Below are 16,833 nucleotides of genomic sequence, written 5' to 3'. Positions count from 1 at the left end.
ATAAAGAAGCTGTCTTGGCAAGTCTGGAGGAAATAAAAATAATCTTCCTTAGAAAACATGAACTTCTTTGGAAGAATTCTTACCCATTATAATGTGCAAAGTTGCAGTTACCACATGAGAAACTCCATGGAGAGAATGTGCCAATACATTAGTAGATCCTGCCAAATCAAATGTAAAATGTGGATGATCAGCGTAGCAAACATTTTATGTGGTTTTTTTATTTTTCTTTCTTAATGTGGTATGATACATTGATTTATTTGGTATGATGAACCATCCTTGTGAACCTGGGATGAATCCCACTTGGACATGGTATATGATCTTTTTTATGTGTTGTTGAGTTACATTTGCTAACATTTTGTGGGGAATTTTTACATCTAAATTCAAAGATAATGGCCTGTAATCTTGTTTAAGGGGTGTCATTGTCTGGTTTTGGTACGAGGGTGATGGTGACTTCATAGAATGTCTTTAAGAGTGTTCCTTCCTTTTCAATTTTTTGGAAGAGTCTGAGAAGAATTGGTATAAGTTATCCTTGAATGTCTGGTAGAATCTGCCTGTGAAGCCATCTGGTCCCAGACTTTTGTTTGTAGGAAGTTTTTTTTTCTAATTACAGATTCTATTTCACTTCTAATTATCAGTCTGTCCAAATTATCTATTTCTTGCAAATATTTTAAACTAACCATTTGCTCTTACTTTATAGAGATGTCACTATGTAACATTTAAATGAAAAATTACATGGAAGTTTGTAAGTTTTTGTTCACATCATAGATGCACACTAGATGGCTACTGAATTATTAATCCTTAAATAACTTAAAAATTAGAAAACAATTTATAGTATCTACCTGCTTACAGCTTCTTCCATTGTGAATGTATATTTTCTACCTGAAAGTGTTAGCTATATCAAAATCTGCCCCATTCAACTTTAATAAACAGGCTTCTAACTTCTCTACCAAAAAGAGCACCAACAGTAGAAGGATGGCTCTGGAAAGCAGAGACAAACACATAAACACACAAAAAAAGCCAAATAATAACTAAGAAAAAGTATAAAATCACTGTAAACTACAAGAGATAGGTTTTAAATTCTTTCTAAAGCTCTTTGTGTAGGCTTAAGCAGTACATGAACTGAGAAATTCCAAATGTACAAGCTGGATTTAGAAAAGGCAGAAGAACCAGAGATCAAATTGCCAATATCTGTTGGATCATAGAAAAAACAAGGACATTCCAAAAAACAACACCTACTTCTGCTTCATAGACTATGTTAAAGCCTTTGACTGTGTGGATCACAGTAAACTGTGGAAAATTATTCAAGAGGTGGGAATACCAGACCACCTTATCTGTCTCCTGAAAAACCTGTATGCAGGCCAAGAAGTCACAGTTAGAACCGGACATGGAACAATAAACTGGTTCAAAATTGGGAAAGGAGTACGTCAAGGCTGTATGTTGTCACCATGCTTATTTAGCTTCTATGCAGAGTACATCATGTGAAATGCTGGGCTGGATGAAGCACAAGCTGGAATCAAGATTGCTGGGGAAAATATCAACAACCTCAGATATACAGATGATACCACTTGATGGCAGAAGGCAATGAGGAAGTAAAGAGCCCCTTAATGAGGATAAAAGAGGAGACTGAAAAAGCTGTCTTAAAATTCAGACTTCCAAAAACTAAGATCATGGCATCTGGTCCCATCATATCATGGCAGATAGATAAAAAGTGGAAACAGTGACAAATTTTATTTTCTTAAGGGTAAAAAATCACTGTAGATGGTGACTTGCAGCCATGAAATTAAACCATGCTTACTCCTTGGAAGAAAGCTATGATAAACGTAGGCAGTGTATTAAAAAGCAGAGACATCACTTTGTAGACAAAAGTCAGAATGGTTAAAGCTATGGTTTTTCCAGTTAGTCATGCATGGATGTGAGAGTTGGATCATAAAGAAGGCTGAGAGCCAAAGAATTGATGCTTTTGTGGCTGGAGAAGATTCTTGAGAGTCCCTTGAACAGCAAGGAGATCAAACCAGTCCATCCTAAAGGAAATCAGTCCTGAATAATCATTGGAAGGACTGCTGCTGAAGCTTCAATACTCTGACCACCCAATGCAAAAAGCCAACTCATTGGAAAAGATCCTGATGCTGGGAAAGATTGAGGGCAAGAGGAGAAAGGGGCGACAGAGGATGAGATGGTTGGATTGCATCACCAACTCAATGGACATGAGTTTGAGTAAACTCTGGGAGATAGTGAAGCAAACTCTGGGAGATGATGAAGGACAGGGAAGCCTTGAGTGCTGCAGTTTGTGGGGTTGCAAAGAGTCAGACCTGACTTAGCAATTGAAAAACAACACAGTCCTTAACCAAGTTGGGGGTCTCTTCTATTATCTAAGATATTGTAACATAGATGAAGAAAACACTTGTTTCCATGGTATCTGCCACAGTATGAGAATCTGTATTGAGACACAGATTTCTCTATATCACTAGGATAAATTAAGATCCACATGAAATTTTCCCACCAGCCTACACAGAAAAAGAGCTCTCTCAGGTCACACCCCAGTAATACTTGTGTGTCTGAGATCTTGGGGTAAACGTCTGCTTTCAAAGGGGAAAGTACCAGCTAGTCCATTCCCAGAGAGTAAGAAGGATTTAAAATTAGGAAGTTATAATTTTTCTTGATTTAAGTCCAGTAACTGCCAAGAGCTCTGCTAGCATGGATGTATTGTGTACTATAGCTATCAGGCTTCCCCAGTGACTTAGACAGTAAAGAATCCACCTGCAATGCGGGAGACCTGGGTTCGATCCCCGGGTTGGGAAGATCCCCTGGAGGAGAGCACGGCAACCCACTCCAGTACTCTTGCCTGGAGAATCCCCATGGGCAGAGCCTGGCGGACTACAGTCCATCAGGTCACAAAGAGTTGGACACAACCAAGTGACTAAGCGCGCACACATTATAGCTATTGAGACAAACACTAGTCCCCTGGCCCTGCTAATCTGGAACTTTCTTGTGCGGTCATATGTAATCCCTTTGATTTGTCACCTTGGGATATATGCTTGGGTTCTCAGTTGAAGAAGTTGAGGCAGTGCAGCCATTATCAAACAATGCAATAATAATCGTGAGGTACCTACCTAAACATTTAGCTTTTCAGACCTCTAATGATACCCATGCAAAGAAATGTCCACCTTGACCAACTGGTAAACTGGTTTTAACTGATTCATCAGAAGGTAGTTTTGTTCTGACCCTTGTTACTCAAAATACCTCCTATAATCTAACAGCAATGGCCACATCTCCATGTTTATTACAATGTTGATTGTGAGGGCCCACTCCATGCCTAATAAGTCATAGTCTGCATTTTATAAGATCTTCAGGTTATGTATAATATATGGAGAGGCCCTTCTCCAGAATTTATGGTTCAAGGATCACCTGCATCAACATTACCTGCTGCTGCTGCTGCATCGCTTCAGTCGTGCCCGACTCTGTGCGACCCTACAGATGGCAGCCCACCAGGCTCTGCCATCCCTGGGATTCTCCAGGCAACAATACTAGAGCTTGTTAAAAAGGGAAATTTCTAGGTTCCACCTACAACCGATGGGAAGGGAGTAGCTAGGAGTGGGGCCCAGATGTCCATGTCTCAGCAAGTTTTCCAGGTGACTTGTATGCACTCTAAGGTCTGAGAAAAGTGGTCCAGAAATCTGTTCCTCAGTGGATCTTTACCAGCTGTCAATCACCTAGGCCTTTCCAATTATCCTTTGACACTCTATAGGCTGCCTTTGGCCATCTAATTGCTAATTAATCTGGACTAGGTGGAGCAGGGTTGTGGGGGAGCAAAAACAAATCAATCTATTTTACTTTCCAACCAGATTTATGTTGAAGGTTTTGGAGGAGGCTACATAATTAGAGTGAGATATTTAAGATTATCAGTGGATTATTGTACTGATGAAACTGTACTCCATGAAACACACTTCCTCCATTACCATGGTTAATTAGGAGCAGGCCATAAAAGCATTCCTCTAGAAAGACTATTTAAAAACATAATGTAACGTTGTCATGTGCAGTAGAGAATGACACATATCATGACTCAAGAAAAATAAAGACCATTTATTCCCTTGAGTTTGAAGTGTGCTAAGTATGCCCAAGCACAAATCCTCTTAGAAAGATAGAGATTGCTTTTTATTTCTATGTCTGCTCCAGCTTTGCAGCTTTGCCACGTCCCTTTAATTCCATTGAACCTGGCAGAGATTACAGATATGACCAGAAGTCAGGAAATCATTTTAGTCATCTCCTACTCTGCTTAATCTGTACCTTAATCCTGAAGAACTTTTTTTTTAACACTCTGAATTTAAGAGGAAAGTTCATGAAGAAAGTAGATGTAAAATTATAAAACTGTAGATTGCTTCATATTTTTGTTTGAATAATCTAAAAGAGTATAATTTCCTGAAACAAAATGTGATCCATCCAAAAAGATATCTACATGCCAAAAGAACATGCTGCTCACATAAATAAAAACTATGTAATTTTAGCATTCTCACAAAAGCTATAAATGTTCTGCCTCAAGGTAAACATTTTAATTAGCCTGAAAAGTTGTTTTTCTTAACACTACCAGCAACTTTACTCACTGCCGCCTCCCCAAATCTGCTAAAATGTGCCACATCCCGCGAGTAAGGACAGAAGCAGCAGATCATGTAACGCATGACTGATGGAAGAACCAGGCAGAAACTACAGAGGCAAAAAGAAAAAAAAATTGTCCTTGGAAGTGCAAGCACTTCTGCAGAACAATTAACTTAATTAACCAGATATCATGAATATTCATAAAGCCATTAATGTCTCCCACATCCAAACAGATAAATGTGATGTAATGACTTCCTAGTCAAGCATATCTAAAATTCTCATGAAAACTGCACCTACACTTCGGTTCTTTGCCTAAAATATCATAGAAATTAACAGTCCCTTGGCAATATTTTATTCTCCTTAAATTAATTGGAATGCATGAATTTATTTATGAATTCCATAGGAATATATGGTTCCTAGTCATCAGTATGTGGATTGAGCCTTGTTTTACATCAACTGGATTGCTTTTTTATTTTTATGTCCTCTTTGGCTTTTTTCTCTATCCTCCCCCTCATCCCTTTAATCGGAATCTCTCTGTATAGTTCCTTAGCACCAGTTGCCATAGCAACAAACACCACTGCTAATGGCCAGCAGTTCAAATGCAGGCTTCCCCACATCTGATCCATCTGAGTCTGACCATAATTCAGCGGTTTAGTCTGTTGGCTCAGTGGAGTAATTTACTAAACACTCTCCCTCTGGGTGTCTCTCTCCAGGAGGCAAATGGCTTCAAAGGCAGACTGTCTTCTGCATTCAGCTTAGAAACTTCCTGCCTAGCTCTTGCTCCCAGTCTCTACAAAGCCCGGACCAGACATAGAGTCCTCATATTAATTACATCCTGCACATGATTGCCTCCTATTAGATGCAATCCATAAGCTGGAACTACTACACAACCACTAAAGTTTTGGCAACAAGCTGTATCTTCTAAACAAAAAGTATTCAAATGCCATTTCTATCAATACATATCCACTGTAATCTGGAAAATGCTCTCAAAATCAGAGATATGCTTAAAAAGTATGATGATAATAAAACTCAATGCTATTCCTCTATAAAATCTGAGTTGCATATTAAAAAGTAAGCATAACCACAATTGTTTCCAGCTCGCTATTCACTTGATGTCAAATGCATACCTGTGGGGACACCCATCCTTCCACTTTTGATGCACAGCAGTGAATGAGTGACCTCAAGGGTGTAAGTACTATGGAAAAGAAACAGTGAGCTAAGCATATCCACTCTGCCCAAAGGAAAAGGTTGGGAAAGTTCCACCATTATAGACATACTCCTACAATGACATGGAAGGGTCAAAGTGTGGTTCCAATGCATCTTTCTGAGTTGATGCATTTTGTTATTGTCTACCTAAAGGGTTTATTTTCACAGATTTTTCTTAACAGGTTTTATGATCATGAGGACATACCCCTATATCCCTCTCCTTTTAAATTATTGTTTTTATGAAGGACTTATTACTCTAAAAGAGCATTGGTATGTCTCGTGTTCTTTGTCGATTGATAATACAAATATACTAAAATCCATACTAAATGACTCTGGTTATTGAATGGATAGAAAGTTGATTTCTTTTTCAACCATGTGCATTGTTTTCTACTTTCATAGGAAACAACACAATTGACCCTTGAACAACATGGTTTGGAGGGAGTGGATTCACTTAGACATGGATATTTTTCAGTTGTGGATACTACGCCATGCTGCGCTAAGTTGCTTCAGCTGTGCCTGACTCTCTGCGACCTTATGGACGACAGCCTGCCAGGCGCCTCTGTTCATGGGATTCTCCAGGCAAGAATACTGGAGTGAGTTGCTGTGCCTTCTTCCAGGGGATCCTCCTGACCCAGGGATGGAAGCCACATCTCCTGCAGTTCCAAACTGCAGGAGAATTCTTTACTGCTGAACCACCAGGGAAGCCCTGTGAATACTATGGTGGTGGTGGTTTGGTCACTAAGTCGTGTCTGACTCTTTTTACTCCATGAACTGCAGCCTGCCAGGCTCCCCTGTCCATTGGATTCTCCAGGCAAGAATAATGCAGAGGGTTGCCATTCCCTTCTCCAGGGAATCTTCCCAACCCAGGAATCGACCCCGAGTCTCCTGCCTTACTGGCAGATTCTTTACCGACTGAGCAACGAGGGAAGCCCTCCATAGTGAATACTATAGTACTTCACTACTCACAGTGGGTTGAATTTGAGAATGCAGAGAAAAGAAGGGCCAACTGTAAATTGATCAAGGGTCAACTCTAATTGTTTCCACTCTTCTTATAGAGATGATAATACGTGATGTTTTAAAATGAAAAAATATCACCTTTTCCACTATTGTTTGTTTCAATAATAATTTGGGAGGAAGGACTCAATTAATATAACAAACCTGCAAAAGATGCTGTTGTCTGTTCCAGATGCCAGTGTTGCTCTGGCTGCTCTCCCTAACTCACTTCCACTTTCTTTTCCTCCCTTCCCCTAATCAGGCTTATTCCTAGAACAGGTTCCCAGAAGGTTGCTCCCTTGTCTGAACCTCCCATTGTTCCCTAACAGCAATTCAGACCCTTTCCTGTGGCATCCAGAAGTCACCAAAGTTTAGACCCATTTTGACACCAGAACCACCCAACAAATGGCCTGTGGTCTTTTCTTTTGCATTCCTGGATTTTGCCTTGCCAGTTGTTACTTTTGCAGCCAAGAAAATAACTTAATCCTACCTTTCAGGCCAGATCCTACCTATTTTTAGGTCCAGTTCAAGTGCCACTTGCTCTATAATTTCTTTACATTTACTCACTTAAACTTCATTAAGCGTTCATGGTGTCACATTCTGTTCTAGCTGCTGGAGATACAGCAGTCAGGATGAATCCTTATGGCATTCTCAAACTTATCTGTTTATATTTCAATTACAGGAACTGAGTTACTACATTTTTATCCCATATGGAATTATAAGCAGCTTGACTGGAGGGGCCCTATTTTGAAATTTCATATCTGGAACAGTGTGATGATTAAACCTTTATATGGGAAGGTAGAATAATTGTCCCATTTGTTGTTTGCTTAACTATATTAAACTCTGCACATATACTTCTAATTTAATACCATAATAACCTCATAATGAAGGGGGTATCATGTGTGTTCTCTCTCTCCTATTTAGAGAAATAAGGCTCAAAGAAATTAAATAACTTGGGCACCATCTCACATGTGCTAGTGGAGATGCCAAGCGTGGGTCTTTCATACTCAAAGTCTGTGCATTTAACTCTATATGATGCTGCCTAGGTTACAGAGTAATACAGAAAGAGATGGGGGAGAGGGTTCACTTGGCAAATCCATGGGCCCTCCCTTGCCTGCTGGTATCACACCAAGTGGAAGCTGGGCTCCAACCGGAGTCAGGATGCTGTCTGTTTCCAAGCCCGCATTCTTCTGGGCTCTAAGAAGCAAAGCATGGGCTACTTCACTGGCAGATCCATCTCCACCAACACATACCACACTGGAAAAGAAATTGAGTCAAAGAATGAATGACATCAGAATAACTGGTAATAATTTGTGAAATTTAGACTTTAAAATATTAATCTTAATATTTGCATAATTACTCATAGCTTCAAATATTTCAATATATGTCAATGGGTAAGAGACACTAGCACTGCACTGGTAAAGTTTACTTCACAAGAAGACATTAGTTGAACTTTATTATGGTTCAACTCAAAAAATATTCAAACATACAGTCTAAAAGTCAGATGAGTGGCTCAGATGGTAAAGAATCTGCCTGCAATGCAGGTGACCCAGGTTCAATCCCTGGGTCAGGAAGATCCCCTGGAGTAGGGAATGGCTACCCACTCCAGTATTCTTGTCTGGAGAATTCCAAGGACAGAGGAGTCTGGTGGGCTACAGTCCATGGGGTCACAAAGAGTCGGACACGATTGAGCGACTAACACTTTCACTTTTCACTTTCAAGAGGCATCAAAATACTTGAACATGTTAATTCATATCTGACCTGAATTTTGCTTTGTTAATATCCCAAAGCATATTATTTTTATTTTGCTTATGTTAATAAGTCATTGAAATTCATTTAACTAACACAAGCCAAAGCATAAAACCCTGCTAATTTTCAATATAGCTCTGAAAAGACAGCAATAAAAATCATGTAAAATACAAAGCTTTAATTTAAGGAACTACTAATTATCATTAGTTATAAATGTCAATTGCGAACCTGAACTGGCTTTCATCTCTTGGATACTACTGTGATACTGCACTTTTAAAATTAGTGATACTAGCCTTTGACTCTAGTCAGTACTATAATTTTTTTAGGACCTCACCATAAGTACACTACAGGAGGGGTGAGGTGGGAATCCATGAAAGTCATATAGAATGTCAGAGGTTTTGTCATAGTCGTTTGTATTTAAAAGATGTAAAATAGCGGGCTTCCCTGACAGCTCAGTGGTGAGGAGTCCACCTGCCAGTGCAGGAGACATGGGTGTGATCCCTAATCCAGGGAGACACCACACACCACGGAGTGACTAAGTCGGTGTGATACAACAACTGAGCCTGTGCTTGAGGGCCCAGGAGCCCCAGTTCCTGAGCCCGTGTGTCTTAGAGCCTGTGCTGAGCCAGAAGGGAAGCCCCCACAGAGAAGCCCGCACACTGCAATTAGAGAGCAGTCCTGGCTCGCCAAACTAGAGAGAAGCCCACACGCAGGAACAAAAACCCAGCCTAGCCAAAAATTTAAAAAAACAGTAACACTAAATATCAAAATCACATCAACTGACCCAAAGGGAAAGAGTCTGTGTTATTGAGAGCAGGCGCCATGCCCCACGACCTCCCAGGCCCTGCAGCAGAAGAGTCTGCTCGTCTAAGGGAGAAGCAGTTTCTTGGCTCCAGCCCACTGCATCACCCAGGAGGCAGGCTTAGAGGACCGCATCTTCTGATTTTTCTAGGGAAGCCAAAGGACCTGCTTTGGGGGTAAGTCTCCTAATTTATAAACATTAGCAACTAGCATTCGATATATTTTAAAACTCTTTTTGCCAAACAGAACAGCCTACAAGGCATAATCAGCAGAGGTTCCTGGTTACCTAAATTCAGGAAGCTCCAGAAGCTGGTGCACCCTGAGGCTGAGAACACTGACTCCATCAGCTGCCTCCACCGTGTTCTCAGTCTTCCAGCCCCAGCACCTAGGTGGGGTTCAGGGTGAGGGCTGCACATAGCCTGGGCAATCCAAGCTCCATCCTAATTTGGAGAAATTCTAGGATACGGGATATGACCCAGGTCATGTTTGGCTGGGGATATTATTTTGTGTCTGAACTGATTCCAGCGGCCATCAATGTAGCCACTGATTCAGAGAAAGCCAACTTCATGTCATATAATATATTGGCTCTTTTCTATTAAATTCGTAAAAAATCCATAAAATAAGCATTAGCCTCATCTTTATAAATAGGGAAGCCAAGGTTTGATTTGAATCTTATCTGTATGATTTCAAAAACCTCTACGGACAGATTTTCAAGCATTTTGTGGACTTAACTCCTAGTTCTATGCCTGTCCAGCAAACAAGAGTGTGTGGCCTAAAAAGCTCAGGTAAAGTCATCCAACATACCTAACTTAGCACTAATAACTTGCCTCTTCTGTATTGTATGGTAACATTTGACCCCTGGAATCCTGCATCTAGGTAAAGCACCGTGTACATGTTAACTCTAATTCCTAGAGTTAGTAGAAACGGGCCTTTCTCGGGACACGTGCTCAGTCATGTCCAACTCTTTGTGACTCCATGGACTGTAGCCAGCCAGGCTCTCCTGTCCGGGGAATTCTCCAGACAAGAATACTGAAGTGGTTTGCCATTCCCTTCTCCAGGGGATCTTTCTGAAACAGGGATCAAATCCAGGTCTCCTGCATTACAGGCAGATTCTTAACTGAGACACCAGAGAAGCCCATATAGGAACATGCTTTACTACACAAACCTTTGAAATTTTGTCATAAGGCATTCTGTGGTAAATATTTTGAAACTAAAACAAATGACAATTACAATAATAAACTAACATTTAGTGAACAATTACTATGTATCAGATGTTGTCAGCACTCTCCATGTATTAATTTATTTAATTTGAACAATAACTACACACAGTATATACTTTTACTCCCAATTCACAGATTAGGAAAGTAAGACATAAAAAGACTAAGCAACTGTTCCAAGGTCATACCATGGTAAGTTATAGAATGAGATTTTGAAATAAGACAAATTGGTCTTAGGAACTACACTATTTGATATATTAGACTCCTTTCCTACATAGAAGACCCAATGAAAATAGCCTTACGAGAGTTTTATTATTTTGGAAATCAGTTTAACAGTAGAATCACTGTGGAAGTAAATAAGAGAAAAGAACTTACTTATGTTGACAAATACTAGATCATTAAGATCATCTCGAGATATAGTTACCCAACCTAGGGAATATACTTAATATAAACATAAGAGTCTAGCTATTAAAAGAAAAGGCAAAAAAAAAAATAACCTTTTAAAATGGGTTCATTTAATCACACTTAAGAGCTACCCTAAAATGTAACCCTTTAGAAGTAGTACACCTTGTGTTTTCAGAATAAACTCTCTCATGCCTGACCCAAAGTAAAGCTTTGCTGCCTAGAAAAGGACAATTGGGAGCTAATATCTCATTTCTCTTTATTAAAAGTGATAAAAAGTTTAAATGGGTGTTTGTGTATTTGTCTATCAACCCATATCATTATTAAAATGTTTATTATTGGATTTTCAACTTAATTTTTTTTTTTTTGAGAAGAGATACTTTTTAACCTTACTTACTAATACAGATATCACAGTGGTGAAAGAATGTCAATGTAAGCCAAATAATACCTAGATTCTCATAAAATCAAATGAAGGAAAAAACCAATTCAACAAATTAAAGTTTTAAAATGCTGTGAAACAAAATAATAAAATATTAGTATATGTATCTTGCCTGGAAAATTCCATGGACAGAAGAGCCTGGCAGGCTGCAGTCCATGGGATCACAAAGAGACATGACTGAGAGCCTAAATACACACAGTATATGTGTAACTGCGTAAGACCTACAGACTAGCTTAACCCTTTTCACACTTACAAACGCAACTGTTTCTGCTTCAACTCTATGCATCTGATATTACTCTTCTCTTTGCCTTTACAAAACTTCCTGTTCATGCCCAGTATAGAGAAGGCAATAGGGGAACTGACAGGGTTTCCTCGGTGGCTCAGATGATAAAGAATCTGCCTGCATGCAGGACACCTAGGTTCAATCCCTGGGTCAGAAAGATCCTCTGGAGAAGAGAACGCCTACCCACTCCAGTATTCTTGCCTGGAGAATTCCACGGACAGAGGAGCCTCGCAGGCTACAGTCCATGCGGTCGCAAAGAGTCAGACAGAACTGAAAACACACAATACATAGAAATGGACGCCCCTGCAAACTCCAGCAGTGGATCTCAGACACACTGGAGTTGCATACCAGCTGTCATGAGGACGGATCCACTATTCCTGCTGGCATTAGGAATATATCACGATGTGTCTTCATAAACACATAAGCAACTCATTAAAAAAAAATTTCAAAATCTTAATAATCTTCTTAAACGTTATTTACTAAAGCATTTTGCTTCTGAATAATATCATAGAATCTCTCTAGGATCTTAATCTCTGGTCTATGTCTAAAAACCTTTAGGTGATTTCCTCCTCACTCCCTATCAGTGGCTCCAGTAGAGACAGGCAGAGATACCTCAGGCTCAAGTTGAGCCCCTCTTCCATCAAAATACCGAAGAATCCTGGGGTTACCTCATCCTGTCCTGGAGTCTTTCATATCAATTTCTTAAAAAGTACTCCTACAACTACTCCGCAAACAGATTCAGGAACAAGATGCTCATGAATGTAGTGTGTTCCACTTTCAAACAATTCTACTTGTTAGAGAATTGTTCTCTGGAAGTGCCTACAGAAACTGTTTCCACTGTTCTCATATATACGCCTTTCCATGTAATTCTAAGTAGAATGACTTAAAATGACCATTTTATTAAGATAGTTATCCCAACCACCATTTTAGCTCCTGTTGAAATAACTGGACTCAAAAAAAAACCAAATTAACTATTTAAAGGATCTTAGAAACAGAAGACTTCCAAAAGAAATTTTAAATTATTATAAATCCTAAATTAATTGGCATGCTATAGAGTGAAATCACTGGAGCTCAATTAACATAATGGCTAGGTAAACTATTTGGTGGGGAAAAAAATGTAGGTAATAACTAAAGGATCTATAGATCTTGTAGTGCCACACTGCAAAATAACACCACCTGCCATGTGGAATAAATAAGAAGTATGTTCATGTAAAGAGAAAACATTATTCTATTGCACTTAAGCTATAGTTTTTCATCATTCTGCAAAATTCTTCTTGATCCTTGCACAGTTAATTACCAATGGACCTTATTTATAGCTAACACATTTCCCGAATGCTTCATAATGTTAATAGGCAAGACAAGGTGTAATACCTACAATATCTGTTATTCTTATTATATAACTATATTTTAAAGCAAGGACTTATTTGCAATGCAACATCTCTTATACATTCACAAGCTGTGTTTCAGGACCATGTAGCAAATTAAGGTAGGTAGCTGGTAGGCATGATTCCCCCAATTACTTCTCTTAAATTGTATACTTGCAAGGTAATTTCCTAAATGTAGCCTATTAATCAACCTGTCGAGCACAAAGTATAAGGCTCTGCAGTAATCTCCTACCTCATATCCTTCATGCTCAATATTTATAGACCATTGCCATCTAGATTCACTCCCTTCAATTAAATTCCTTTTTGAAAAATTGTTTTACTTACCGAACTTTCTTCTTCATTCAATATTTTTTCCTCACCCCAAAATATTAAGGATTTCTGAAAGCTGACCTTGGTAATGCTACAATCTAATTGCATTACTTTCCTCTCTAACACATTCTAATAATTTTTCAGGAGGAGTAAAGCCTTTCACTACAGTTGAAAGACCCAAACGCCCTTCCTGATATTGTGAGTCTACTGCTGCCCACCCCCACCGCCACCACCATGTGACAGAATAATTCACATGCCTGCCACCTTTTAAAACTCTGAAACATCCACCCTTGCAAAAAATCTTCCCTAAAAGAATAGGCTTTTAGTCTTGTACATCAATCCAGCACTTTAGCAAATTGATTCACCTACATTTTTAAAAAGTCAATTGAAATATATGTCCCTTGCCTTGTTTCCAATGTTTTCATGCCAGTGAAAAATTTCTACACATGCCAGCAATGTACTGCAAACAAGTTTCTAATGCCTACTATGAATAACACACTTATTTGGTAGCCACTAAATTATAGAAGATAAGTAAAACCAGCACATCTTTTTTCATCCTGAAAAGAATGCATTTGTTTTTATAAAATATTTACACTCAATCATAGCCAGATTAACCTGGGGTTAGCTATTAATACCATCAATACATTTGCAAAAGAGGATTATAGTATAGTTATGCCATATGACCAATATATTATCTTCCATCATTGCTTTTCTAGACACTCACAGGGTTAAAGCCAAAAATTAAGAACTCTAGATGTAAATATATGTTCATAAGGTAAGTATGAGGTGGCACACGGTAACTTCCCGGTACTTACATTCACATCCCTCCTTTGGTGTTTCTTTGCACAATCCTGTGAGGTAGATGACTGTGCCATATTACATTATCATCATCAACTGTTACTACCCATATATGAATGAAATACAGCCTCACTACATCCATCACAAATAGTTAAAAACTCTAAGTTCCAAATATGTGGCTAAAAACTAATGAAAATATTTAATAACATAAGCTCTATGGTATATGTAGATGAAGAACACAACCTACCCATCAAATCCCTGTAGTTCACATTCTTTGAGTAGTGACAGGGCATGCCCTTCATATTCTGTTACTATATTAGAAGAGGAAACAAAAAAAACAGAAAAAGGTAAACGTTTTAAATAAATGATCTACACTTTTTAACTTGGTTTGGCAAAATAATATGCTAAACATATGGTCAGGTCGTAAAGCAAGATTTATTCTTGAATATTTATATTTTAATCATGGCAAGGAGGATTAAGTGTTACTTGCCCAATGTGTTTTATAGCTTTATGTAAAAGAGGGTCATATATTTATTCCAACTACATAAGTCATTTGGGGATATCCCATTAGATAATTTATCTTGGTGCCTGTCAGTTTAGTGTTCCCTAAATAAGACACATTTCCTTTAAATCAGAAGCCTAGGAGCAGCAGTATTTTGAAAATAAGGCATATTAGCTGGCATCAGATAGTCAATGTTAAATCGCTTTGGCAACCTTACATGAATAAATTACTTGAAAGGTTAGTGTAAGATTTACATACTAGAAGAATGTGTGTCTGGAACTGCTAGACTAAAAAGAGGAGGAGTTGGATGTGAAAATGGGAAGCCAAGCCAACACCAATGATAACAGACCCAGCGCCAAGGAGGGTGGCGCATGGGCCCACCAGAGCCCAGACTCTCCGAGGAAATGAATCTGTCACTCCCTATCGCTGTCTCTACACTCACGATGCCCTATACACTATTGCAAATGCCAGTGAAGACGGGATAAACTGGGACACTGCAGATGGCACCAAGCGGTCCAACCGCATTTAGCATTTTCTGGGGCAGCTCTGCCAGAAGAGACAGCCCAGCTGGATCCACCCATCAAAGATTTCTGCTGACTGACATGACACTGCAGATGGATTTTTTGTGTAAGAATGTGCATCATTATATGCGAGATTACATTAATCTTTCATGCCTGTCTGTCCCTGGTGCCAGCATGGTTCAAGCTTTTCCTATAATGTTTTTAGATATTGTTAAAAATTATTAGTCTTGGTGTCTAAAAGAATCATTGTGTACCCAGCAGCATTACATTGTAATTTTCCCACAGTTTATTCAAATGCTGTTAACATTCACAGGAATAAAACCTCTCTATTAAATTCTATTTAGCAGAAAGTGACAAGAAAACAAAATATAAAATATCAACATCAATAAACTTAGGTTATCATCAATGACAGTGTGCTGATCATTCATCTGTAACTTCAGTAAGTAGCTGCAACCTTAAAAGCAAAATAATAAAGTGTCTTACAAACACACATTAAGAATAATTAAGGGTATTAGGGAAAAAATATTTATGCTAAGAGTCAGTTTATCAAGTCTCGGTTTTATTCCAAAGATTGCTTTGGTAAAGTTTTTCACATCCAAAACAAAATTAGCCTTAAAATTATCTTCTGGTTAAATGTTATTTTTACTTACAAAAAAATATGAAATAATAGTCTGTTTCTTCCTCTCATCTTGCAGGTGAAATGTGACTATGTGTGTGTGCGTGCTAAGTTGTTTCAGTCATGCCTGACTCTATTCGACCTTACAAACTGTAGCCCACCAGGCTCCTCTGTCCATGGGATTCTCCAGACAAGAATACTGGGGTGGGTTGCCATGCCCTCCTCCAGGGGATCTTTCCAACTCAGGGATCAAACACATGTCTCCTGAAATGGCAGGCAGATTCTTTACTACAGAACCACCTGGGAAGCCCCATTTAGAAGGAGTAGAAGGAATCAAAATGTGCCTTTATACAGAACATTATGGGCTCTGGAAGCAGAAAGAGCCTGATTCAAATCACTCCAAATAAACATCACCATGGGCTGCCAGGAAGCTGCAGTATCACAAGAAAGCTACTGGCCTCTTCTTTCAGCTACTTTCCTTTGACAACCTGACTGACACCTCTCTTATTTAGGAAATTTGGATTTTTCATTGTTTACAACTCTTTGAATACACAGTTCTCACTGCTGGGATCCCTATACACCCGAACCTTCAGTTTAAATATTACTTCTTCAGAAAGACAATATTGGAGAAAAGTAATGTCCTGAGGTTGATATTGATTGGTGGTAAGGAAACAGGCTAAAGTTAAATCAGATGAGTTTTGATTCTAACATAAAAGAAACCTTTCTTGGTTTGGTGAGAAAAGTCTGTAATAGGGTAAGATACTGAAATGTCGTTTTCTTTTCTGTCTCGTAGGTACTTCAAACTTAGTAAGTTCAAGTAGCAGCCATCATTCTCACCTTCAAATACACTGCCTCTCAATTACATCATCCTTTCCAGTGTTCCATCATCCACTCCTCACTACCCAAGATGGGAATTGTCTTCTTTCTAGAGTATCCCTTTCTTTTACTCTCTGCAATCACTGTACGCCCAAAGCCAGTTGCTTCTGCTTTTTAATTATGCTGCTGCATCCCAACATTCCTCA

General features: G+C 38.9%; 1 protein-coding gene across 1 annotated transcript in view; it reads right to left on the bottom strand.

Moving 5' to 3' along the window:
• CERKL (ceramide kinase like) overlaps window positions 1-16,833 on the bottom strand; it is a 128,718-nt gene that overhangs the window by 8,600 nt on the left and 103,285 nt on the right. Inside the window, exons 4-6 of the mRNA XM_043894058.1 lie at window positions 14,420-14,483; window positions 7,904-8,046; window positions 84-158 (exon numbers count right to left, since the gene is read on the bottom strand). Of these exons, the coding sequence (XP_043749993.1) occupies window positions 84-158; window positions 7,904-8,046; window positions 14,420-14,483 (282 nt within the window). The remainder of the gene's footprint in view (window positions 1-83; window positions 159-7,903; window positions 8,047-14,419; window positions 14,484-16,833) is intronic.

This window comes from Cervus elaphus, chromosome 33 (assembly GCF_910594005.1).
Source record: "Cervus elaphus chromosome 33, mCerEla1.1, whole genome shotgun sequence".
In the NCBI taxonomy this organism is placed as follows: Eukaryota; Metazoa; Chordata; class Mammalia; order Artiodactyla; family Cervidae; genus Cervus; species Cervus elaphus.
The sequence above is the reverse complement of the archived record's forward strand: the minus strand, read 5'-3'. Positions and strand labels throughout refer to the sequence as shown.